Genomic DNA, 26912 nt, shown 5'->3' with positions numbered 1-26912 from the left:
GAAAATGAGAGGGTGAATAGAACAGAGAGAGGGTGAGCAAGAGCAGAAGAGCAGGCTTTGAGGACACGTGGGCTGATGCCGTCTGGAGCGGTTGCAGAATCTGACTCGAGGTTTGAAAGCAAGCTCTCCACCTTGTCAGGAGAAAAGGATACAGAGTCCAGGGACAGTTTGGTGCGACTGGGTAAAGTGGGTAGAGATAGTGATGGGTTTGGGACACAAGATTTAGCTGCAAACACCGAGTTTAGACATTCAGCTTTATCACGTGTGGAATCAGCAGTGCGGCCATTTGAGGTAAGGGAGGGGATGGAGGGGGAACATACACCAGAAACAGATTTGATTAAACGCCACCAGGATTTTGAGGAGGAGAGAGTTTTGAGAGTTCAGACTTGAGATGAGAAAGATGTTGTTTTCTGGCTCTCCTGAGGGTAGATACACACTTGTTCTGAGCTTTGTGGAAAGAACTGAGATTGCCCTCAGTTGGGTTTGCTTTCCATGAGGCAAAGGCAAGTTGTTTCAGGACAACTGCCTCGCCACAAGCTTCAGTAAACCAAGGGCGGGAGGAAGGGTAAGACAACTGAACACGAGAGGGGATAAATCTGTGCATGAGGGAGAGCAAGTTTCTTTGAAAGAATTCCCAGGATGAGTTGATGTTTGAGAAAGTAGTGATAGGAGACCAGTCTGTAAGTTTGATGGCTGCTCGGAGACCCTGCCAGTCGGCTTGAGTGAAATGCCAGACTCGACGGCGGTGAGGTGGTTCTCTGATAACAGCCAGAGAGATGTCCACTTTAACAAGGACGTGGTCAGAAGAACCAATTGGAGCGAAGGAAGAGCAGCAGATCTGCCATTATCTTTCCTGGGAAAGCCACATTTCCAACCTGGCCTCCAAAGTCAGTTGCCGACTGGGTATCCTCCATCGTGCAAAGTCCTTTCCCGGCCAACCTGAGCTCCTGACCACATACAAAGCTTTTGTCTGCAGCCTGATGGAGCAATGCTCTCCCCTCTGGGCTGGTGGTGCTCCTGCATCTCATCTTTCTTGGCTTCACGGTGTGGAAACCAAGGGATTTAGGATCATTGGTATCTCCCATGATGAGGCTGAGTCTTTGGGCCTCTCATTCTCTCACTGCAGGCAGGTCGATGGTCTTTGTCTTTTACCGTCTCCTCTACGGTCTCACCCCCCACCCCCCGCTCTGTTTGCGATATGTCCCCACTATATTTCCACTGGGCGCTCAAGGTCCGCCAACAACTCCCTTCTGGTAAAACTACCAAAATCACGAATCACCGCTCACCAACTCTTTCATTCCTCTTCTTTCCCACCTTTGGAATAAACTCCCACTCTCTCTTCAATCCCATTCTTCCCTCCAGGCCTTCAAAACAGTTGTTCATCACCACCTCTCATCATCCCCCATCCAAAACCACAATCTTTTTTTACCCCCATTAATCCACCACAAACCCACCTCCTTCAAATTCCCTGCTTTCCTTCCTGAAAGTCCCTGTATTGTGCATCTTGTATTCCCCATGTTCCCTGCCCCATCCCTTTCCCTTCCACTTTCCCTTCCCTTCTCCTAATGTCTCTGTTCCCCACTGTTTTGTCCTTCCCTCTCCCACCCCTCTTGTCTGATGCCCCCTTGCTGTGGGTTGTGCGTTAGCTCTCATACGAGCCTCGACAATGTATGCAAAAAAAAAACCTTGTCCACAACGGACACGATAATGTTGCGTGGTAGCTCGACACGTGGAATGTTCTTGAGGCCCTTGAAAACGATGAACCCCAGCAGTACCTTGCCAGCCAGAGCGGCACACAGCACTATCACAAATCAACGTTTGGAAGACCCAGAACCCACAATTTCCATGGTTTTGGCACCTTTGAACTCTATCATGTGTCCGCTACTCATATTGAAATAACATGGCATTTTGTCCATGTTGAATTCGTGATCGGAAGTGTATCCAGTCGTCCAACCAGGCATAGTGTCCAGAAACTCGATGATCACATTGCATTGATGCTCTTTGCTGGAAAAATGGTACTGTTGGGAGACTTTAATGCAGGCACGTCGTCCTAGATTATGTCACTTCATGAGATGCCAGATCCAAGCACTGCTCGCCGTGAAGTTGTTGTGACAAAACTTCTTGCGATTCAACCCATGTTTTTTGAAAGCATTTTTTGGGTGAGGAATATGCAACACCAACCACACACTATCCCATGACGAAACTCTCACAGACATGACACTCTGCACAGAGGTGTGTACACAATCACCCATGTATACTAAAGCTACCAAAAAGTCCTGCCAATATCCCTGTACTCTTCTATCTCCAAAGCGTCTGGGTACCTATCTAATTCCAATTTAAAGCCATTTATTACAAAGAGTTTTCTCATTCACAACTGGGCACAGCTTTCTCATTCTCAGTCACCACACAAGGAGCCAGAATAGTTTTCAACTTCACATTTATTTTTGACTGCATGGCTTTTCTACCAGGTTAACTTCTTTGTAGGTAAGAAGTCAAAAAGAAGCAAATTTTTTTTTAAGGATGATTTTTGTTGAAACACGCAAATTTTTAGTGGTGAAAGAATCCATGCCATCAAGACATCAGGGCCACAACCTCAGAGCAACCAAGACCTGCCAGAACTGTTTGGTGCGTTAATCTCTACACATTTCACTTGGCAGCCAAAAGAGTAGCCAAGTAATGTGGGGTTTGTTCACCTCTCAAAATAAAGAAAGCAACAATAAAACAAAACAGCACAAAACAAAAATCCTCTTAATTCCTGCGAACACCATGATGCACATAGCAAGCAAAGGAATACCAAGGTCATCATCTAATGTGGTCAATGGGTGATGATGGAGCCTAATACGGTAAATGCGTGATACCTAATAAGGTACTCCAAAAAAAAAAACAGTTCAGGTTACCAAAAACTGAAAAATAATGTAAATTTCAAAGTTGTTAAAAAAGGCCCTTTTCAGACAAGTAATGGGTTAGCAACTGCAGCTGTTCTGCAGCAATGGAAGTAAATGAAGCCTTGAAAGTTGATGCAAACAATTCCTACAGGTGTCCCAAATTTTGTTGATTAGTTACAAACCCTTTGTCTGTAAAAAAGCAGTGTTGGAACAGACTGTGTTGCTACACAATCTGAAGCATTATTTGGACAATATTGCACTACAGGAAGTCGTTAGTATATTGCTATCATAATGGCGAGAAAAAGACAATTAACAAAGGAAGACAGACAGACTATCTATCTATATATTACTAAAACTCTCGTCATGTATGCATGTATGTTCCCGAAATACAGCCAAAACGGTACACGATAGGGCAAAAATTTGAAGGCCACCTTTCTCACCATTCTCCTGCGGTGTGCAGTATCAAGTCTCGTTCAAATCGGGCAACGAGAAAAATTATTTAAAAATCAATTCGCGATTCAGTGAAGTACTCTTTGGGAGAATTTGATCAATGCAAACAACCTCAGCAGTATAGTTCGCTGGAGCTATGTTTTCTTTTTTTTCCCCTTGAAATGATTTTTTTTTTCATCAACCGCTAAAACAACGGGATCCCAACGGGTTCACGGGTCGTCTAGTAACCCTTAAAAGTGCAGGTCTTTCCTTTAGAGAAATTGCAAAGAAGCCAAGGTGTCAGTGAGTACAGTTTCCTACATCATCAAAAGGCACTTGGAAACTGGAGGAAGCTCTGACAGGAAGAGGTCTGGCAGACCCAAAGCCACAAAACAATCAGAAGACAAGTTTCTGAGAGTCAATAGCTTGCGTGATAGGTGGCTCACAGGACAGCAGCTTCAAGCACAGCTTAACACTGGTTGAAGTAAGGAAGTCTCAGTTTCAACTGTGAAGAGAAGACTTCAAGCTGCAGGTTTGACAGGTGGAGTGGCAGTAAGAAAGCCATTGCTAAGATGTCAAAATAAGAAAAATAGGATTGCCTGGGCCATGAAGCACCACCAGTGGTCTACTGAATACTGGAAGGTCTTATGGACCGATGAATCAAAATTTGAAATCTTCGGTTCATCACGCAGGGTTTTTGTATGCTGTCGAGTAGGCGAAAGGATGGTTCCTCAGTATGTGACACCAACTGTCAAACATGGAGTAGGAAAGCGTGATGATCTGGGGCTCTTTTGCTGGATCCAGAGTCGGCGACTTGCACAGAGTGACTGGAAACCTGAACCAAAAGGGCTACCACAGCAATTTGCAGCGCCATGCAATACTCTCTGGTCTACGCCTAGTCGGTCAGGGGTTCATTCTTCAGCAAGATAACGACCCAAAACATACCTCCAGGCTATGTCAGAACTACCTCAGAAGAAAAGAACAAGACGGTAGGCTTCAAATCATGGAATGGCCAGCACAGTCTCCAGACTTAAACCCCATCGAGCTGGTTTGGGATGAACTGGACAGAAGGGTGAAAGCAAAGCAACCTACAAGTGCAACACATTTGTGGGAACTTCTGCAACAGTGTTGGGAAGAACTTTCCAAACAATATTTGATTTCCATTGCCGAATGAATGCCACGAGTATGTTCGGCTGTTTTATCTGCAAAAGGTGGCTACTTTGATGAGTCAAAAATTTAGATTAAATTTTGTTCAACAAAACGATTCCATAATTTCTTTTTTGTCTGCAATTGTTTATTTGCTCAATGCTTTAATTTCAGAGTCATTGAAACATTAAACTGCTTAAATTTCAGTAAAAACTGGAAAAATGGGGGTGTTCTAAAACTTTTGACCGGTGGAGTACATCATATTTTAAGCTTTTGTACTGAGACATCTCATAAAACAAACACTGAGAGATGGATTATTCACATTAATGTTCCTTACACTCACATCAGCTTTTTTTTTACGTCAAAAAGAAACAAACAAACAAACTTACATTTGTATGGGAGGATTGAATTATATTCAATCCAATGTTTTTCCAAGTATCTTAGATTTTTCATTCAGTGTGGTTGAGAGGCAATAATTGTGATAAATGTGAAAACTTAATCTATGCTTGAATGGATGTTCCTAGAATGTGCAGATGCATTTGTTAAAACTGTAATAACAACTAAACTACTACTACTACTACTACTACTACTACTACTACTACTACTACTACTACTACTACTACTACTACTACTACTACTACTTCTGATATTCTGCCAAAAAGTAGGTTCAGTGGTGCCAAAGCGGCCTCACATTAAGGATTACATTGAGTGGTTTGCAGTTACCTTCCCAGTAGAAGCCATGGCAGAAATTTGGAAATTGTTCAGGGTTCTGGCGATAGCTCGCCTACTTTTCACAAGGACACTGGGAGATTGTTAACCTCCACCAACCAATGCCAGCAAATGGGGTGCCCAGTTTAATGCCCATTTGGGGGACAGCACATACCGGGATGACAGTTTGTCACTGGACTAAGATTAGAACCCAGGCAAGACAGCTCAGAAGCAAGTGTGCATAACTCTAGTCGATCCTGCCAGACATCTCTGTAAATTACTGAACCAAAAATCTTGACAAGACCCTCATGTGTCAATTATTATAAAGGAAAAACTGCTTTGAGAAGAATAACACCCTAAAAAACTTGTGATCTCACAAAGCATATGGATTTTCTTTTCATGGCTGTGACATTCTATTTATTATCTCCACCACCGAAGTTGAACAAGGTTATGTTTTCACCCCTTTTCTGTCTGTTTCTTTGTGTGCAGGATATCTCAAAAAGTTAGACGGATCCGGATGAAATTTTGTGGACAGGTTCGGTGTGTGACAAGGACGAACTAATTAGATTTTGGTGAAGATCTGGATCTGGATCCGACTGCGAGAATTTTTTAAGTGATTCTTCACCATTGAGAGAAAGAGCCAAAAACGATGTACAGCATGATAGCTCAAAAAGTTGTGGACGGATTCGGATGAAACTTGGTGGACAGGTTGGGTGTGTCACGACGTGTGGCCAGGATGAATTGTTTTGATTTTGGTAAAGATCTGAATCCGGATCTGGATACGAGAATTATTTAATTTTAAAGTGATTCTTCACCATCGAGAGATGGGGATAAAAAAACGATATAGTACTGCATCGCATGATATTTCAAAAATGTATTGGGCCCGATACGTTGTCGTGGATCAGGCATTGCGTGGCGGAGGTATGCACTCTACCGAGTGCCCTTCTCGTTGTGGATGTGATGTTCCATTTATTGTCGTTCCTGATTAAGTATTGGTTGTGATTTCACTGTTACCTGTAAAAGGAATTTCAAACTCAACTCAAAGGCAAACAAGATAAAATCCATCACACAGAGCAATAAAATCACTGCCAGAAGCAGTAGTGTCATCTAAAAACATTGGGATTCCTACCAGATGCAGTGTGAGTGTTGATTTTGTTGGTCAAATGTTGTTTTTCCTCCTGCAGCAAATCTACAAGACCAAGTAAGCGGGTAGCCTCTGTTCTGCAGCTCTTCAGCTCTTCCTGCAGGGTCAAAACATCAACCGTCAAAGACTTGAATTCTGGGATGCAGCCACCATTCCAAGTGAATATAAAGAGACTAGCAACTCCAAGTGGATTAATAGAAATGACTATGGACCATTTGGTTGATTGGAAATTTGATTTGGTGGAGTTCAATGAAAAAAAAAATCATACAATTCACCAGACTCAATAATGTGTATTGTAAACTGCCTTAAAGGCTGGAAGGACAGCTGAGATGTATGCACACTCACCTGTGAGCTGTGTATTCTGGGTTTGAATCTCAGTTCAGCTAAAATCTGTCACCCTGATGTTTTGCAGTCCGGGAAAGGCATCAGTAAGTGTCCCATCCCTCGGATTGATATTAAACTGGGTGCCCCATGTGCATTAGTTGGTGGATATTAAAGATTCCACGGTGCCCTTATCGAAAAGTAGGCATGTTATCACCAGCACCCTGAAGAATTTCCAAAATTCTTCCCTGATTGACTGCTGAGAAGTCAATGGTAAACCACGTGGCATAAACCCAACCATAACCCTTGCTCAGGAATGAAAATTTTCAACTTTTGTCAAAACAAACAGAACAAGAAGGCATCAGGCGGCAGCCGGACAGGTTTGACAAAAATCATGCAAATGATGTCACTGTCACCTTGACCTTTGACATATTTGTCAAAAATATTGACAGCCTCACTTTTGTCCTTTGGAATCCTCTGGTATAATTTGACGAAGACAGCTGAAAGCATTTACAAGCTTTCACACTCACAAACATACATACAAGACAGACCGACATTTGATGAAAAGTGAAAATTTTCATCATAACATCATAACAAATAAATGAAGGGGTTTATTTGGAATAAGCTTGTCGAAATGTCGAGATAACATGAAAAGATATCTGCAACAAGCATCTTTTAGGGTCTCCTCCCGCGTCGCGTCTGGGAAACGCTGAACGGCGCCGGGTCTCGGCCAACGCCGAACCGCGTCGTGTCTCAGCCAATGCCGAAACGCGTCGGGTCTCAGCCAACGCCAAACCGCGTCGGGTCTCAGCCAACGCCGAACCGCATCGGGTCTCAGCCAACGCCGAACCGCGTCGGGTCTCAGCCAACGCCGAACCGCGTCGGGTCTCAGCCAACGCCGAAGCGCGTCGGGTCTCAGCCAACGCCGAACCGCATGGGATATCTACAATTGCATTTTTCGGTTCTAAAACTGGATAAATACTACCTCCTCTTGATTTTTTCATGCCGAGTGACTTCAAAATAATTACTAAACTGTTGTTACAATGCATGTCAAAGGAAAAAGAAAGAATTTGCAAAAATTGTCCACATTTTGTTTGGATAAAACTTGAGCTCTATGGCACACATCTATGGGATGTATAAAACTATGTAAGTGATCATTCGATTCACTGAGCTTGAGCCTGCGGGTCATTCCGTGCCAACGCACCTAAATTTCAAAAACCTCCCCAGGTCACCTCCTCAGATTTTGCTGGAAAAATTCTTAAATGTCGATATATATGGCTCTACCCATCATGCAAAAGATTAGCTTTCAATTCCTCATAGTTTAAAAAATATCTATCTCGAGAGACCTTTGAAATTTGGCCCTAAAAATGCCAAATGTGAAAAACGCATTTTTTTCCAACTTCAGTAGGTTATAATTTTATAATGGACTCCTCTAGAAAGTTACTATTGCAAATATTTACTAATTGGCATCCAAATTTTTCAATTATGGCATCAGATAGCCTCTGGGATGCATATTTCTCACTCTATAGGAAGCTATAGGAAGCAGGGGGAATTAGCTGAGGTTATGTAACAACTTAGATTATTCTTCTCATAAATTAATAATTATAAATACATTTGTTATTCAAAAATAAATTCTTGTAATGATAACCCAAGCATATGCTTGGGTTTTAATTTTAAAAAAAACGTCCTACAGTTCCCTATTTGAAGTCATTAGTTATGACATTCACCACTAGATGGAGTAATGGCCTGTCACAACACTAGGAGCAGCACACTCAACCTGTCTGTCTGTTTGTCTGTTTGGAGAACAAAGGAGAGGAGGAAACAAAGGAAATGGATGCAGAAAAACCTGGGCCCAGTGGCACAAGTTTGACAAGTAGATGCACTGTTGGAACCAAATTAGACCAGGAGTGTCACAATACCTATTATACAAGGAAGGTTGGGCTAAAACAAGTTGCTGCTTTGGAGAAGAAGCCAGAAGAATTGATTTCATGGAGATCAGGAATTACTTTCAGTTCAGAAGACAGTATTTGCCTACATCATGATCAAATTCTTCTTTGTGACATCACAAGAAATCCAACAAAATGCAATGGAGTATGACCTTGAGAAGCACTTCAGAGCAGCAACAACCATTGCTGGTACACGGTCACACCATGGTTTCCTGCCAATCTCCTCAATCTGTCTGGAGATGAGAAGGGTTTCTTCTGATGCTGTATCATCAACAGTATGCACAGGACCGGAAACCACACAAGCTCATCTGTCCCAGTTATTAGTCCCAACCCTAACTGAACTGGATGTATACCAGGCTGGGAAATATATTGCTAGTGTTTATGACAGAAAATGGTACATTGGAAACATTGTCACAAGAAATAATGATGAAAATGATGTGTTTGTGAACTTCATGAAGCAAGGAAGGGGTAACACATTCTCATGGCCTCCAGAAAAAAAGAAAGATCAATGCTGGGTGCTATTACTCGACATTCTTTGTGTGGTTGAGGCCCCTGACATAAAATCTGGTGGACGTCGGTACCAACTGTCACAGCATGACTTTAAGCATGTTCAAGACCTGTTTTCTAAGATGTAAAATTCTGTGCCTCTGAGTGCAAGATAATCATGATAATGAATATCATAAAAGATGAAAGGTCATTAAAGAGTTTTCTAAGGTATAAAAATTACTAATATTCATTGTCTCTGTATATCTGTAAATAAAAAAGCTGCTACTCAACTAATCAAATTTGTTCAAATTTATAATTTACAATCACTTACGAAAGTAATCATTAGCATGTATTTATGAATAAATAACATCCTTATCACTAATATCTAATAAGAAGCATAATTTAGGCTCATGCACACCCCTGTAAGTTCACCTTGTTTTGTACCAAGTGGGCCAAATTGCCATATTTGGCTTCCTAAAACTAGGAGTATGTGCTTTCTCGAGACATTCTGACGCCACAATCTGAAATTTTGTATCCCAGTTTATAAAATTCTGAAGTAACTCTTTCCTGGATAGTTCCATTTAAGATTTATAAATTTATGAATATGAAAAAAGTGAATAATTATAAAAAATGTGCATGTAAATAAAAATTTATTTTACTATGAAGCCATGGGTGTTAGATAAAATTATTCGGTCAGTAGACACATCTTATATGAGGCAATCTTTAGAAAAAAAAAACTTAACATCCTAAACCCCTAGCCACATGGTCAAACCAGGGGACAAAATTGGTCCATTTTAGAGCCCTCAGAGGCAAGGGCTTATGTTAAAACTTTTATAATTCATCACCTAACTGTTTTATCCCAGCAAAAATGTATCTATGTATAGATAATGACCCTATAATCACTGCGTTATCAGGAAAAAATTCTAAGTTGTTCCATATTTTCAGGAGGGCTCCTATAGTTTCACCTTATTTTAGCTAGTTTTGGCCAAAAAGCCATTTTTAGCTTCCTATAGAGTGAGAAATATGCATCCCAGAAGCTATCTGATGCCATAATTGAAAAATTTGGATGCCAATTAATATATATTTGCAATATTAGCTTTCTAGAGGAGTCCATTATAAAATTATAACCCACTGAATTTGGAAAAAAAATGCGTTTTTCACATTTGGCATTTTTAGGGCCAAATTTCAAAGGTCTCTTGAGATAGATTTTTTTTTTAAACTATGAGGAATTGAAAGCTAATCCTTTGCATGGTGGGTAGAGCTACATAGATCTACATTTAACAATTTTTTTCCAGCAAAATCTGAGGAGGTGACCTGGGGACCCTTAGATGAGTTGGCACGGAATGACCCCTGCATGGAACAAACAATTATTTATGCAGCCCAACATATATTCAGTCAAGGAATATTGAAAAGGATTGAAAAGGAAGGGGTTACCACAGCAATAGTTGTGAGGAATGCTATGTGGCAAAACATACCACAACAATAATATTCATCGAAATATACGTTTATAAGCTTCAAAATTAATGCATCATGTGCCCGTGTGATGCAAGTTTCGGAACATTAAGGGGCCCAAAGTATTTCACTATAATGCTGGAAAGGTGACGACTGAATTGCAGGGTAATGTACCTATGGGTAGCAATTGGAATTGGGCGCAGGCTGCTGACATAATGGCCAACTCTTAAAAGGCAACATGGGATTTTTAATGTTCTCCAGCAAATTTGAAGCAGACAAGACATCTGGCTCAACATCCCTCCAAAGGATGGTGCACTCACTGTGATGCGAAGCACCAGAACACGTTATAGGCCATGCGTCGACCTTGTTTTTCTCTCAATTTTGTTCACTACCTCTGAGGCATTATATGAATCTCACATCAAAAGATGTATTAAGAGATTGGAATGTCAATTTTGTTTTTTGAACATTACATGGCATATAGGGACTTGATCAAGTACTCTTGACACAGAACAGACCAGGACACAACATAAAGGGAACAGCAGGAGACATGGGAAATGCCATTAGCAGGGTGGAGGGAGAAAGTAAATGGAGATGAACAAGCAAGGCATGCAGGTAATGAAGTGGGGTCAGGGAGAATGCAAGGAGAGCACAAGATGGATACAGAAGCAAAATTTAGGGAGGGGTGGGGGCGGTTTAACGGGTGTAGAAAAGATCATGGCTTTGGATGGAGGATCTGAGATGCTGAACAGATGTCTTGAAGACCTGGAGGGAAGAATGACGTGGAAGAAAGTGTAGAAGGCAAAAGGTGGGACAAAAGAGGAATAAATTAGTGGTGAGCAGTGGTTATGAATTTAGGCAGTTTCACTCGGAGGGGGTTGCTGGTAGACCACGTGCATCTTGCAGATACTTAGTGGTGGGGGAGGGGGCGGGACAGAGCATGGAGATGGCAGAGGGCGCAAGACCAGAAATGAGGAGGAAGAAGATGGGAAGACAACCGACCTGCCGGCGATGGCGAAGCAATTGGGCGAAGTGATGCCGAATTGTTCACCTTTTCATCATTGACATCTGTCTGTGCTGATCATGGACTGCCACTGCGAGGGCAGTCGCGCACGTTGGTATTTTCAACTCCCAAAGATGTTATCCGTTTGGCCCATCGATCAACTGTGCTGCGGTCGACAGTATTGTCCCCATGTGCCTTCTGTATTCACTTTTGGATATTTCCAATAGTCTCCTTTTCACACACTAATAATTCATTCAATAACAGCACGTTGCTTCTGATTTACATCCATGGGGGCAGCCATGTTTGATGACTGCTACAGCAATGCCACATGTGGGAAAACAATGTAATTATAATATGATGAGGCAGGAATGATGTACCTATACACTGTACAAGTAACGATTCTGAAGAACAAGAAGTAACAAATGATGAATAAATATTGTGTTGTAAAAAGACTGTGGGGTATTGCTTTTGGAGTGACCTTGTACACAGTGATTTCAATGTTTCTAATGCTGTAATTGTGTTGCTTGTTCACAGATGTCATATCATCCTTATGTGCAAGTTTTGCCAAAAAGAAAAAAAGTGATTGTCATTCATGGCATTTTTATTGAAATTATGAGCTGTGTAATGTGTAGTGAACAAACTTCAAACAACAAATCTTTTTCGAGTGTTCATTCCATGGTCTATTGAGGAAAATTATCATTTTTTTGATTTTGTCGACCGGCAGACATGCATGCAACACTCCATGTCATGAACTCCGCAATGCATGCACGCACAAAATAAACACGTCGTGCACGTCGTTTATCATTGTATTTGATTGGCAAATACCTATTCATGCATTGTGTTTTTTTTGACAAATAAAGTATGCCATTAAAAAGAGACACGTTTTACATCATTATTTAAATGTTCTGTTTTTGATAATTTCTAGAAAATGTGCAATTTTCAACAAAAAGAACAAGTATATTGTTGTGGTTACCAAATTCGCAAACCACCATTCAGGTCCCTTAGGTGAGGTATCTCGGCAAGTATATGTGTAGTTAGGCCCAAACCCGTTGTCTAGTGGGAATACATGTCATTTATACGTGCTGCGACTCTTCAGGATAGCCGTTTTTCTTTTACTATCTTTATTTTGGACCAACCGCCATGATTACCACCACAACCACAACATCAACCACCAACCACAACGCCGCTTCACCACAACCGCCACGACCTTCACGTCACACCTCGCAACCGTAGCATCGCCACCGTTCTTGCCCCGCTGTGGGTACCGGTGTTGGACTCGTGCAGGGCGCACGTTGAACAGCGTGTACAAAATCACGGATTTTGTGCTTCAAAAACGGATCAAAAACGACACACGCCCACTTTTTGCCGTCCAATCGGTGAGCGAGGGGCGATTTGGCCCCGCCTCCAGAACGATCGATATATGCAAATTTGTGGATCAAAACGCCTTCACGCCCACTTTTTCTCGGGCCAATGGGGAGCGAGGTGAAAGGTCAAAGGGAGGGGGTCAAAGGCGAAGCTACGGGGGGATAAAAGGACCGTGTTCGTCAGTCAGAGCCGTGTGGAAGTCTGGAGCCCGAAGCCTGCAGTAGCTGGAGAAGCTGAAGAGAGTCGAACGAGGAGAGCCCAAAGAAGAGTCCAGGGTGGAGAGTCCAGAGGCGGAGAGGCGGCAGCGGCGAAGGCAGACGAGGGGGTGCTCGCGACGGTGCCGGGAGCTGCACGCCCGAGGAAGGCCGGCAGCGCGACCTGGCCGAGGTGGAGACGCACACCAGGGATAATAAAGATCCTCTATACCCCGAGCATCAGCAACCCCCTCCTGTTTCCCCCCGCGCTGAGATAGTGCGACCAAGGGGGCCCCTTTCCCACCCCCTGCCAGGCACTGTCCGCGAGGCCCGCGGAGTGAGGCGCCATCGCCGCTCCGCGTCTCATCACCAGACGGGTAGGCGCGACCCGGTCTCGGCCTCAGGCCCGCCTCATCCTTGAGGGTATTTCTTTTCCTTGGTTTTGGATATGTGTTGTCGGCGCCGTCTGTGAAGTAGAATTGTATAAGTGTTGCCGTGTGCTCGGTAGTCGGTATTAGCTCTGCACTGTGTTCTCACTTTTATATTTGCTTTTTGTGTAAATGGAATTGTGTTTTCTTTTTTTTGTGTGCATTTGGTGGAATTGTATTTGTGTGCTTCCCGTGTGCCGCGAATAAATGTGCTTTATTGTTGAACTGTTCTCCCGCTTCGCTTCGTCTTTTCCCCCATTGAACCCTCATCTTGCTTCACGTAAAGGGTTGGTAGTGGGCTGAGTACGCCCGATAATTAATCGAACCGTCGAGGTCGACGATAACACCGCTCGGTTATTCTGATAGTACGGAACGGGTCGCTTAAGTGGCCCGTGTCCGAAGTCGACCTGCGGCGAGGTGCGATCGCCCGGTCTACCCTCCGCGTGGGTACTTAGGTAGGTCGAATTTGGCGAGCAACCCTATCCCACGCGGGGGCTGATTGGCTCGATCGCGGTGAGACCGAAAGGTCCACCCGTGACTGGTTCCCGGCGTTAGTCCGAGAGGGTCACGACTGGATTGTCCGTCCGGTGGGCGACGTGCCGCGATTCGAGTTACGTGGCCGTTCGCACGCCGGCGGGCGCGAAGACCGCAACACTGGTGTCAGGTCGTGCGATACAAATTCATCGCCCTCCTCGCGGCACTGGTATCGGAGAACAGGAAAACGGGCTCTCCTGTCTCCGGCTAAATTCACGGGAATCGGTCCAGGGGTGAGAGAAGCGACCCCCGATTCCCTCCAAATTACGAGCGAGCAAATTAACCCTTCACGAGAAGCAAGATGGCGTCTCAAGGCGAGCGGGAGCCGGGGGTATTAGAAATGGATGTAGAATGTGTAGAATCCATGGTCCAGGATGGAATCCCCGAGCAGGAAATGTTGATTGTGCAGGAACACGGACTCGCCCAACTGAACCCAGGGCCCGAGGTGGGTGCGGCAGCGGCCGCGGTGTATGACACCTCCCCCCCCCTCTCCACCAAAACCCTTCCCCGATCCCTGCCGAAACGGCTCACCCAAGCGCACCCGACATGGCCCAGCTATTCACCATGCTGGCAAAAATGAATGCGGAAATGATCGAAAAGATGGAAGCGAATATGAAAAACGAAATGAAAGGCATGAACGAACAAATGAACGAAAAGATGGATACAAATACAAATGAAGTGAAAACGACGATGGATGCGAATACACAACAAATAAACGAAAAGATGGATACAAAAATAAACGGAATGGAAGCAAACATGAAGGAAGAAATGAAAAAGTTCCGGGGTGAGACGCAGAACATGGGCCGATGCCTGCAGGCGGGCATGAAGGCCGTGACAAAGGAAATAATAGTTGAGACAAGGGAGGTAAAGGGTGAAGAGTTGGCAGAGACACGGGAGATAGAAAAAATAGAGGAAAGACTACACGAGGAAGACGGGGTAAGTGACGCACACACACACACAGAGGTAGTGGAGGATAATGGGGGTGAGCTCGCGGAGCGTGCAGGGACCCGGTGCGAGCACCGGGATGGCCTCCTCCAGGAACGAGGGGAGGGAGTATGCCCCCTTGAGGCGAGTCACGACCAGGTGAGTTCGGTCGTGCTTTGCGAGGTTGAGGGGACGAGTGCTGTGGACGGGTGCACGGAGAGCTTGGGGGGTATAGAGGCCCCGGAGACCCTTGTGGGGACACGAATCCCCAGTGTGGTTGTCCCTGTGTGTGTGGTGCAAGGTGTGAGTGCGTCCCCGTGTGTGGAAGCGACCCCGTGTGTGAGTGGTGTGGTGGCGATGGTGCCGGAGTACGTGCTTCCCAGCACGCCGTGTGTGGATGAGGCACGGAGTGTGAGTGAGGCACCGCGGGTTAGTGCCCCCGCGTGTGTGGGTGAGGCACCGTGTGTGGAAGGGACCGCGTGTGTGAGTGTCGCCGTGTGTATGAGTGAGGCACCGCGCGTGAGTTCCCCCGCGTGTGTGAGTGAGGCACGGAGTGTGGATGAGGCACCGCGGGTGAGTGCCCCCGCGTGTGTAAGTAGTATGGTTTGTGTGAGTGGTGAGGCACCGTGCGTGAGTGAACGGCCGTGTGCAAGGTCGCTGTGTGCAAGGGAGACCGTGTGTGTGAGAGAGCGGTATGTGAGGGAGATGTCGGTTGGCATGCGGGAGCACGCAGCCGCGTCTCCCGGTGTGAGTTTAATGGTGTGGACTGTGTGCGTCGTAACACGCAGGTATGCGTGTGTGGAATGGAGACGGAGACGGCGACAGAGGAGAGAAAGCCGAGTAGCGGCTGTAGCTGTTTCGGGGACCGTGCCGGGTTCACCCAGCAGGGAGCACGAGGTCCGTGCTGTGCAACGCACGAGACCGCCACGTGCTCGCTTGCGAGAGTGAAGTCCCGGTCCGGAAACGCACGCGGTGGATTTGCCGATCCCGCGGACGGACAAAGTTTAGGCAGGTAAACGGATTTGGACCGGACGGGTTCTCCACGCGATCGTATGTGTTAAGCTCCAACGAGCAAAGCACATGTGTTCGCGTGGGAAACCCCTCGAGACGTGGGGCTTGTTTTTTTTTGCGCACGGTGACGTCATGGCTGCACGTGTGGTTGGAATCCGGCAGGAGGGGTATCTCTGCCGGATGGTCCCGTCCAAGGAGGGACGAGGAACACGTGCAGCTGCATGACGTCACGGGCAGGTGCAAAGTGCGCGAGCTCTGAGTTGCCGCGCAGGTGCTGCGCATGAAAAAAAAAAAAAAAGAAAGAGCAAGCCTCACTTTCGGGTGCACAGGATTCCTGGTCAAGGGGTGGAAGACCCCCTTACCTGGGCACAGGATAAAAACTAGTTAGGGGGAAGGGTTAGCTTAGTTAGACCGACTCCATGGGGCAGGGGTAACTCCTCATGGAGTCCGTGGAATGGGTTAGTTAGAGGGATTGTAGCGAGATTTAGGTTGGGAAATTTATTAATGATTTATTTGGAGACAGAGACAGACTTTGGATGTGTAGCGGGGACGTAGCTTAGCTACGTAGTGTTAAAAGGAACGTGCTTTAGTGTAAGGGATGACGTGGGAGCACGAGTTAGTCAGGGGATGTAGTTAGAAGGATGGCAGAGTTCAGCGGTGTGTGTGTTGAAGAGTTGTTGGTGAGTTGTGAGGTGAGTATTTGTTGAGTGAGTGAGGCCAGCGGGTCTGTGTGAGTGGAGTGAATGGGGAATGCATGGTGCGATGAGTGATTGGGGGGAGGAGTGACTCCCGCCCAAGGGACCCCGGGGTCAGAGTAAAGTGAGTTAGGGGGTTAGTCAAATTGAAAAATGGAGGTCGTTTTGTTGTTGGTGGGAAAGTAGGCTCGAGACCCATTTGGAGGGGTGCAGGAGCCCTGTTGACGGGCTTGGGAGCGTGGCTGCGAAAGGTGAGTATCGCTGAGTGGGTACCCCGGGCACCAGGCTAGTCGGCCGTGGTAGGCCAAGGGCCCATGGGGGGCCGGGATAGCGTAGTGGGCACGGGTGCGCCTGCTTGGTGCGGGGGCCCGGGGCGCCATTAGCCGCGTGGGCAGTGTTGTGGGCACGGGTGACCCTCGGAAAGGGGCCCGCGAGGCCGGCCTGCCACGTGTGCGTTTCAGGGGAGGTGCCATGGGGGGCACTCCCCGGTGTTAGGGAGCTGGTAGGCTCGGAGGCAGTGTAGTGCCCGGGGGTGCCATAGCGGGAGATTCGGCAGAGGGTCGTGCCTGCCAAAGGGAGCCACGTGTCCCAGCCAGGAGACCGTGTGAGGGCACGGAGAGAAAATTGGGGGGCGAGGCCCGAAATTGTGAGGACACCAACACAGGCGACGGGAATCTGGGTTGTTAGAACCAATAGTTTAAGCGAGAGGCGCTTGTTGAAAGCCCCGGGGTAGTTTAACAGTTAAATGGATAGGGTAGATTAGGAAGTGTACCCCTCTGCACCATCCATCCCCTCGCTGTCGTTGTGGGCCGCTGGACCCACTTGGGTTATAGATCGCCGAACTCTGGGGAGGCCATTCTGAGGCTTCGTTGGGCCTCGGCACAGGACGTTAGCTCTCCCTTGTTCCCCTCCGGGAAGGGAACGTAGGGGTTGGGAGTAGGCTAGGTGACAGGATAGGTTAGCCGAACAAGGACGATAAAGGGGGTTAGGGGACGATTTATAGTGGGGAAGTAAAAATAAAAACAACAAAAAAATAAGTTGGGGCTAAATTGGGGTTTGACAAATTAAGGGAGTGGGTATGTACAGTGACAGGCAAAGGCGATAAGTTGGGAGGGAGACAGGTAGGTAGGTCCGAGCCCGCCTTCCAAGTGGCCAGCACCACCGCACTCCCTCCACCAACCTCCACTGAACGGCAAAAGCTGGCCAACTTAATCAGCTGGCTGTTTTTTTCTGCAAGGCCTGTGCCGGCCAACTTCATCGGCAGCTGTTATTTTGCTGCAAGGTCTGTGCCGGCTGGATCGTCTGCAGCTGCTGTGCTGCAAGGCCTGTGCCGGCTGGATCGTCTGCAGCTGCTGTGCTGCAAGGCCTGTGCCGGCCCACTTCATCTGCCGGCTGGCTGTTTTTTCTTCAAGGCCTGTGCCGGCCAGTTCATCTGCCGGCTGTGTTTGCCTGCAGCGGCCTTCTTCTGCGGGCTGTGTTTGCCTGCTGCCTTTGCCATGCCATGCCCACTGCCCCTGTTAACCAGCCCCGTTCAATTTTTGCTTTGCCCCCCCTCCTGTTCATTTCCATGTGCGCCAGGATCCGCAAGGCAACAGTTTGCAAGCTGCAAGAACTGCCCTGTTGGCAGCTACAACACGGGCCTGCAGTGGCGGCCCGTGCACCGTGTTTGCGTCCATCCATTCATGCATCCATTCGTTGTGCTCATTGCGTGTGCCGCTTGAGCTGGCACGGAGACTGCGTTTGTGCAGCCCATGCACCGTTGTGGTTCACTGCGTTCAGTTCAAAAGGGAAGGCCTTGGACTGCGTGTGAGCAGCCAGCCACGTTCCCTGTCACCTGCATTGTTTTGAGCCAGAGACTGCATGTGGGCAGCCTGGCTCCCTGCTAACTGCTTTTCTTTTGCAGAGTTCAGTGATCCTGGGCCATGGTTTAGTGTAAAATTTGTAAGTTAAGGTTAAGATGTACTGTAAATATGAGTGCGCCCCCGGCATGTCTGTCTTAGCGCCGGCAATTTTATTTAAGTCGTCCGTGTGAGTGAGTTTGTTTAGATAGTTACGCAGCCCTCAGGTTATTTATTTTGGGGACACGAATACCATGAATGTCGCACTCAGGGATCCGTAGGTAAAATGTACTAGGGGAAAACTACACATGATGGCACACGAAAATTTGACGACTCGGGACGAGTCTGTAAAAAGGGAAGGGGGTAGTGTTGTGGTTACCAAATTCGCAAACCACCATTCAGGTCCCTTAGGTGAGGTATCTCGGCAAGTATATGTGTAGTTAGGCCCAAACCCGTTGTCTAGTGGGAATACATGTCATTTATACGTGCTGCGACTCTTCAGGATAGCCGTTTTTCTTTTAATATCTTTATTTTGGACCAACCGCCATGATTACCACCACAACCACAACATCAACCACCAACCACAACGCCGCTTCACCACAACCGCCACGACCTTCACGTCACACCTCGCAACCGTAGCATCGCCACCGTTCTTGCCCTGCTGTGGGTACCGGTGTTGGACTCGTGCAGGGCGCACGTTGAACAGCGTGTACAAAATCACGGATTTTGTGCTTCAAAAACGGATCAAAAACGACACACGCCCACTTTTTGCCGTCCAATCGGTGAGCGAGGGGCGATTTGGCCCCGCCTCCAGAACGATCGATATATGCAAATTTGTGGATCAAAAAGCCTTCACGCCCACTTTTTCTCGGGCCAATGGGGAGCGAGGTGAAAGGTCAAAGGGAGGGGGTCAAAGGCGAAGCTACGGGGGGATAAAAGGACCGTGTTCGTCAGTCAGAGCCGTGTGGAAGTCTGGAGCCCGAAGCCTGCAGTAGCTGGAGAAGCTGAAGAGAGTCGAACGAGGAGAGCCCAAAGAAGAGTCCAGGGTGGAGAGTCCAGAGGCGGAGAGGCGGCAGCGGCGAAGGCGGACGAGGGGGTGCTCGCGACGGTGCCGGGAGCTGCACGCCCGAGGAAGGCCGGCAGCGCGACCTGGCCGAGGTGGAGACGCACACCAGGGATAATAAAGATCCTCTATACCCCGAGCATCAGCAACCCCCTCCTGTTTCCCCCCGCGCTGACATAGTGCGACCAAGGGGGCCCCTTTCCCACCCCCTGCCAGGCACTGTCCGCGAGGCCCGCGGAGTGAGGCGCCATCACCGCTCCGCGTCTCATCACCAGACGGGTAGGCGCGACCCGGTCTCGGCCTCAGGCCCGCCTCATCCTTGAGGGTATTTCTTTTCCTTGGTTTTGGGTATGTGTTGTCGGCGCCGTCTGTGAAGTAGAATTGTATAAGTGTTGCCGTGTGCTCGGTAGTCGGTATTAGCTCTGCACTGTGTTCTCACTTTTATATTTGCTTTTTGTGTAAATGGAATTGTGTTTTCTTTTTTTGTGTGCATTTGGTGGAATTGTATTTGTGTGCTTCCCGTGTGCCGCGAATAAATGTGCTTTATTGTTGAACTGTTCTCCCGCTTCGCTTCGTCTTTTCCCCCATTGAACCCTCATCTTGCTTCACGTAAAGGGTTGGTAGTGGGCTGAGTACGCCCGATAATTAATCGAACCGTCGAGGTCGACGATAACACCGCTCGGTTATTCTGATAGTACGGAACGGGTCGCTTAAGTGGCCCGTGTCCGAAGTCGACCTGCGGCGAGGTGCGATCGCCCGGTCTACCCTCCGCGTGGGTACTTAGGTAGGTCGAATTTGGCGAGCAACCCTATCCCACGCGGGGGCTGATTGGCTCGATCGCGGTGAGACCGAAAGGTCCACCCGTGACTGGTTCCCGGCGTTAGTCCGAGAGGGTCACGACTGGATTGTCCGTTCGGTGGGCGACGTGCCGCGATTCGAGTTACGTGGCCGTTCGCACGCCGGCGGGCGCGAAATCCGCAACAATATATTTGACATTCTAATCGATTACAGCTTTTGATGGGAGATTTACATAATGGCACAGAGGTAGTGAATGAAACTCAAAAACTGTCATTTTCAAGCATGTGCTCCACAGCCTATTATAGTTAGTTCGGGAATCAAACCAAATGGGTAGCTCAATGGAATGTAAAGTACCTACGAGCTATCTTGTCAGCCCTCTAAGCTCACAACTCACCTGCATACCTTTCCCCTTATCTTTGCCTAAAATCTGTTCAGCTACATTGGCCACTCAAGTCCTTTAAAATAGCTCAAAGCTATCTCATTTTATCCCCTACTAGTAGAGTACCCGCCCAATGGGCGATTATGTTCCAGGCATGCAACATGTTCTGACGCATACCTTCATTTTGGTGGTTTATTGGCAACTGACAGCTCTGTATATGAAAAAGAAAAAAAAAAAATTGGGATACATGCATAAAGCAACAACATACCTACAATATAATTCAAAACACCTCATTGTACTGGAAAAAGTGGGGACAGGAATACTGTACTGTAAAAGGGAGACTTGTAATACCCTCTCACACATAGAGGTGGTGCTATACGATACATGGACATTTGTGCACCCTCTCCCCCCTCCATCCCCCCCTATCTCCCCCCTCCCCCCATTCCAAGACCACTCACAAAGATAAAAACACCCCTATACATGAATTGGGGTCATACAGATTCTATGTAGCAAGTCTGGATGTAATCAGCCAAGAACTGTAGAAGTAGTGCGACAAACAAACAAACAAATGAAATTGCTCGTTGAGCAAGGAATTGCAGGAATAACTTTGTCATATCTCCATGATCTCTGAAAAAACAAAAACCTGGAAATCAATTTGGTTCTTATAAGTCGATAGTGCTACTGTTTAATGAGTTATAGTACTTAGTTTGGTCATGATCATAACTTGGAAGTCAATCGGACTTGAAATGGCGTTTTTATTGCAATTTGAAAGTTTTGACCCAACCCCCCCCCGACATTCGACCCCCGACTGCTAAGATGGGTGTTGGTGTGACACCCCAATGAGACATATGGTTGGATGCAGTATTGGAAGATGCACATTTTGGATTTGGTTTGAAGTCGATACGACCATTTTAGCGGACGTTATTGCAAAAATAAGAATTTCGGTTTTTTTGGTGACCTTGACCTTGACCTTTGACCTAGATTCACCCAAAACGACAAGTGTCTAAGTTGGACCATGGTCAACGTCTGTACCCAGTTTGGTCATGATCGCTGAAACTGTGTGGCTGCTACAGGGTAAACAAACACACAAACAAACAGACAGACACAGAATGACACACACACAACCGACCAACATAATTGCTGAAATCCGAAGGATTCCGGCAATTAACAAATACACAAACACTGGTCCGTGAATTATAGTAAGGATGGCTGTCTTTTTAGTTATTTTCTCTCATTGAATTGTGCTAAATTGATATACCTACAACCTACGTATGTCAGGTCCCTCCTCTCCTCTGTCAGTGAAAACCCTTCTTCCTTTCTCATTCAATTCAAACGTGACATGTGACAATTGTATTTTTACATAAAAGCTGTAGTTGTACTTCACTACTTTGGAAAAAAGAAGTTTATTCATTAATTCTATAATAATTTCACATGCCTGCTGAAGCATTACTTCATCATTGCGATCCGCTTTTACCAACTCTTCTTTCAACCTTCTCACCTCCTGCTGTAACTTCTCACTCCTGCAGTAAGAAAAGAAAAAAAAGGATAAATAAATATTGGCAAGATATTTTAAGCAATATATTAGTATTAGCACTGCCCCAAACTTCTATTTTTCCCAAAAGCAGTGACCTTCCTTCATATAATGCTATGACTGTAGATGAATATCTATTCCAATAAAATCTGCAAACTCAATTGGAAACAGTACCGTATTTTCCGGTGTATAAATTACACTTTTTTATTAGCAAAAAAAGGCAAAAGTTGGAGGTGCGGTTAATATATGGGCATAGAAAAAAAATCAGTCTTAAAAACAATCAATGCTGAATTTCAATTATATTCCAAATCAGCACTTCTGTGGCAGTCGGAACTGCTGTTAAATTGAACTCCACCCTTTAAATTTTGAAAACCGGTTCAGGATAAGAGTTTGTACAGTGTTTTATTAACCGTGTGCAAAAATTAACCAAGCGTGAGATGCCCAGAGACACTAGTAGTTTAGGTGTGTGGCATAGAGCCTCACGGCTCTGAAAACACCATTAAACACACAAAAAGAAGAACACCTGGTCTCACTTCAAAAGAAGAACACCTAGTCTCACATCAAAAGAAGAATGATTCACAATTGCTAGAGTCCAATAATGGAGCGCCCACCTCAAATCAGCTTGCATGGCAAGCTTCTCTCGCATGCCGTGTTCAAGTGGAAGACACTGCCCAAAGGCGAGGTTCCAACCAGCGTCATTGTTTGTGTGCAGCAGAAGGGGTGGATAGACGAGGGACTTGTAATGGTAACTATCTTTTTACATGAACATCTGGTGCAGGCAGAATTAATCCACCAAGCTTGTTCCTTACATGCTGATGCTATGCCAGCAAATGCTGGAGAGCAGGGCATGGTTTAAAACTAGGAACAACCAATCAACCCCAAGTACTTTTCCATATGAGTGCAGGACATGGATTTAAAAGGAAGAAGAATCTCACGAGAGTGAGGAGCCACAGGACAGTGAAGCTTTAAGAAGTACAAATGCTGCTCGGTTCTTTGGCTTCCTTCTTCCTGGTTCTCTTTGTTTTCCCTCGTTTCTATTGGTGGTTCCTAACTTGCTTCCTGCAGATTATTCGCGTCGACCAGATGAACTTTCTTAATTCGCAGGCCTTTGTATTCGACCCAGGTTTCGAGGAACATTAGCTGCATCTCGGTGGAACCACCACAGACGAACTTTCCTATTTCCTGGACTTTGTATTTTCATCAGTTGAAAATCAACATTTTGTGACATGTTTCTCACAAGGATTTTCGACCCGGATTCTGAGGAGCATTGGCCACATGCATCTTGTTTGAACTTTCACCATTACTCCCGTCGCTAAGTTGGCTGAGCATTATGGAGACTGGGAGACTGCCAGCATTCATCTAATCACCGTATGACCCACATACGTGCAAATTCACACATAATTTCTAGACTGGTCCAGGACTGGGTGCACATGGTCTGGAGTAGTAGGCCGGAAAGTGGTCTCTCCCAATGACAGAGTATGCTCGTCCTGGATGCGTTCAGTTGTCACAAGACCAACGACACCAAAGCGCTGCTCCGTAGGACCAACACCAATCTCGTCATCATCCCAGGTGGGATGACATCACTCCTGCAGCCCCTCGATGTGTCCATCAACAAGCTATTCAAGGATGGGCTACATCGCTGCTGGTCTGACTGGATAATGAGTGGGGAGAAGACCTACGCCAAGAGCCGGAGAATGAGAACGGTCGACCTTTTGATGATCTGTGGCTAGATCGTCAAGGTGTGGGAGGAGATACCGTCGGACATCATCAAGCGAGCATTTCTGAAATGCTGCATCTCCAACCACATGGATGGCACAGAGAACGACATCATCTGGAAGAAGGATGCTGCAAATGACGGTGATAGCGACATGGACTTGTTCAACCCTGATTCAGACAAGGAGTTACGTGCCATCTTCGACAAGGAAAGCATTGAGGAGGATTGCCTCGGGTTTAGCTGAAAAGTTTCATCAAACCCAATCCGCCCTTTCAGGGCCACAAATCCACAAGAAATATGTATGATACCGGTATGAATCCATTTTCTTCCTTTTTCTAGAAACAAAAAAAATCCTCCATATAATATTAAAAAATAAGAAAGAACCAGAGAGTTGGTGTCAAAGCCAGCCAATGCCCACCTGTTTATACATTTATCGTTTTTAAAAGACTAGTCTAATAATCTTTTTTTTTATAAAGCATTGCAGTGAAGTATGATCCAAATAATTTTAAAGCAATATATGTATTTGTATATTGTAATCAGTAAAAAATAGTGTGGTAGATAAAAACATTAGAAAGGAAATAATTTGCACCAAAAACTTTAACATTTTCATGCTCACGCTGAGGTTGACGCTTTGATTACATGCCGGGGGTATCACTATAGCTCTCTGTTCTTCGAACAGGCGAGCTAAAAATAAAAACTTCTTGGTATCCTCTCCTCTCTCTTCAACTTCTTGAAAATGAGAATAAGACTGTTAGACGAAATTAAGCGGATATGGGAGTCAGCATGTTGATACCTCCGTTACTTTGTTCCGTATAAAGTTAATGTACAAATTTACTTTTTTAAAAACAGAAAATAAAATCATCAATATATTCATTTCTTTTGAGGGTGAAAAACATGGGTGCGGTTAATACACAGCTGCGGGTTTTTCCCACCAGAAAATACAGTACACAATATTGAGATAAAAGGTGTTTAAACTCAATTTGCAATCGAGGAGTTGCCTTGCCCATCACCTACCTGCTGCCACTGATGCACCTCTGGGATGAAGTCAATTAATCAATTGCACAACATAATCTTCTAAAATTAATATTAAAAGGTCAAAGAAGTCTTTACCTATAGAAGTGAAAAATTAAAGGTTAGTTCCAGATATTGGGAAACTTCTTTCAACTTTTAACTTTACTACATTACCTATTGCAATATTAAAATTATACTAAAAGGATTACATGCAAGTTGGATATATACAAGAATCAATTGCTGTTTAAGTTCCAGTATTTCCACAATACTAGAGTACACAAGCTGGCCATATGCTGAGAATCGTTCAAATTGTGATAAAAGCACCAAATTTGGTGGAGTTGTAGTTTAGGCCACACCTATTCATTTTAGCTACAGAGCCCTGATGAAATATAATTTTTGAAGGCTGGAAGTACTTGGTTCACCTTTTAACCTTTACTGGCAATACCAACTTAAGAAATAGGCTAATAATGACCAAACAATACAAATAAAGCCATGCAAACAATATGTTTTTTTAGAAAGTGCAAAGACTAGAGAATATGTAAATAGTAGCAACAAATATTTTGTGGGTCACATGACCTCAGTAGATTTTCAAAATGGCCACCATTCACAGGGATCAACCAAAATATGTTCAATTGGATGCCCTAAGCCGGTCGTTCTTGGCTAAATATCAAGAAATTGACTGTGGAATCATAAAGAGGAGACAAAAATCTACTCATTAGTCTAATTATATCTTCTTATTGCCAATGTCATACTATGTTTTACCCTGGCCACTGAGTTGGCATTTTCATGGAAGAGTGGCATCAGTGCAACCTTTGCTGCTGGGTGGACATCAGATAGCATTCTTTGTGCATGGTAACCAGACCAGGATATCATGTCATCCTGCTCTTACTGGTCCATGCTGAGTTGCTGCAAAACTGTGTCCAGACACTGGTTTTCTTCCTCAATACCTTGCTTGTAGGCTTCATCACCCAGCCTCAGAGGACCGTGTACAAGAGGGACTGCGGGGACTTCATTTTGTAGCCCAGTTGGAGGAACAATAGCATACTCATCTGGCAAGTTCGCTTCTGTCTTCTGGTGAGCAGAGTCCTTAATTAGTCACATCACACTTTTCCCCAGGACATTCTTTAGACACGTGGCTGGTCAAAGAAATAGAGGTGCTATGAAATGACCACTTTGCTATGGTAGATTTGGGATTATTATCTAGGTTGTCTAATGCTCCTAACTGGAAAATCATCTTGTCCAGATTTGGGTGGGCAGGCAATGGCTTCCTCCTTGTAATGCTCAAAAAAACTATTGGCAAATTCTGTGGGTATCTGTATCACATGGTTGTATGATATTGACATGTCCAGTTTGTGCTGGTTTTCAAACAGGCTCCTCTTTCTGCTTTTCACATGCAGCTTCAAGCCATTGTATATTGCAAGAGCTGTTTCTCTGTCAGCATTGTAGTGATGTGTTAGCATGGGAAGACCTATGTTGTACACTGTTGTCGATTAGTAGCTGACATATCGCATGTGCTGCATTGTTTCTCCCACCTTATATATTTGCCTAGTTGTCAATATTTGGCCCTTCCAGGATAAACTTTTTTTTACCAGTGTCGTATGTTACTTGGCACCGATTCCTTCTGGCAATCTTTGGAGAAGGAACCAAAGAAATTCTCCTGTTTCTGCATCATATTCTTTCAGACGATGTTTGCTGCTTTTGCCAGACCTATGGCATCCGAGTCATCCCTATTTTCACAAACATGCTGGTACTTCAAAGCTTCCCTGATATCTTTGTCATAAGCCAACAGCATTTCCCTTCCCTGAGGAACTTCTTTCAAATTAGGGACCAATTCTAACAGTTTTAATTTTAGCTTTTGATGATGACCTCAGTAGATTTCTTTTGATGATGACCTCAATTCATCTGTTTGA

The 26912-nt window shown here is 45.5% G+C and overlaps 1 protein-coding gene across 1 annotated transcript in view; it reads right to left on the bottom strand.

The window, feature by feature from the left end:
* The window catches only part of LOC147008680 (centrosomal protein of 135 kDa-like), a 197590-nt gene that overhangs the window by 142057 nt on the left and 28621 nt on the right, over positions 1-26912 (bottom strand). The window contains exons 6-7 of the mRNA XM_085864556.1: positions 22182-22266; positions 6298-6409 (exon numbers count right to left, since the gene is read on the bottom strand). Coding sequence (XP_085720682.1) covers positions 6298-6409; positions 22182-22266 — 197 coding nt within the window. The remainder of the gene's footprint in view (positions 1-6297; positions 6410-22181; positions 22267-26912) is intronic.

The sequence above is a fragment of the Eptatretus burgeri genome, chromosome 18 (genome assembly GCF_056783735.1).
Source record: "Eptatretus burgeri isolate ZD-2024b chromosome 18, Ebu_testis_v1, whole genome shotgun sequence".
NCBI classification, from domain to species: Eukaryota; Metazoa; Chordata; class Myxini; order Myxiniformes; family Myxinidae; genus Eptatretus; species Eptatretus burgeri.
This window is presented reverse-complemented; position numbering and strand designations above follow the sequence as displayed.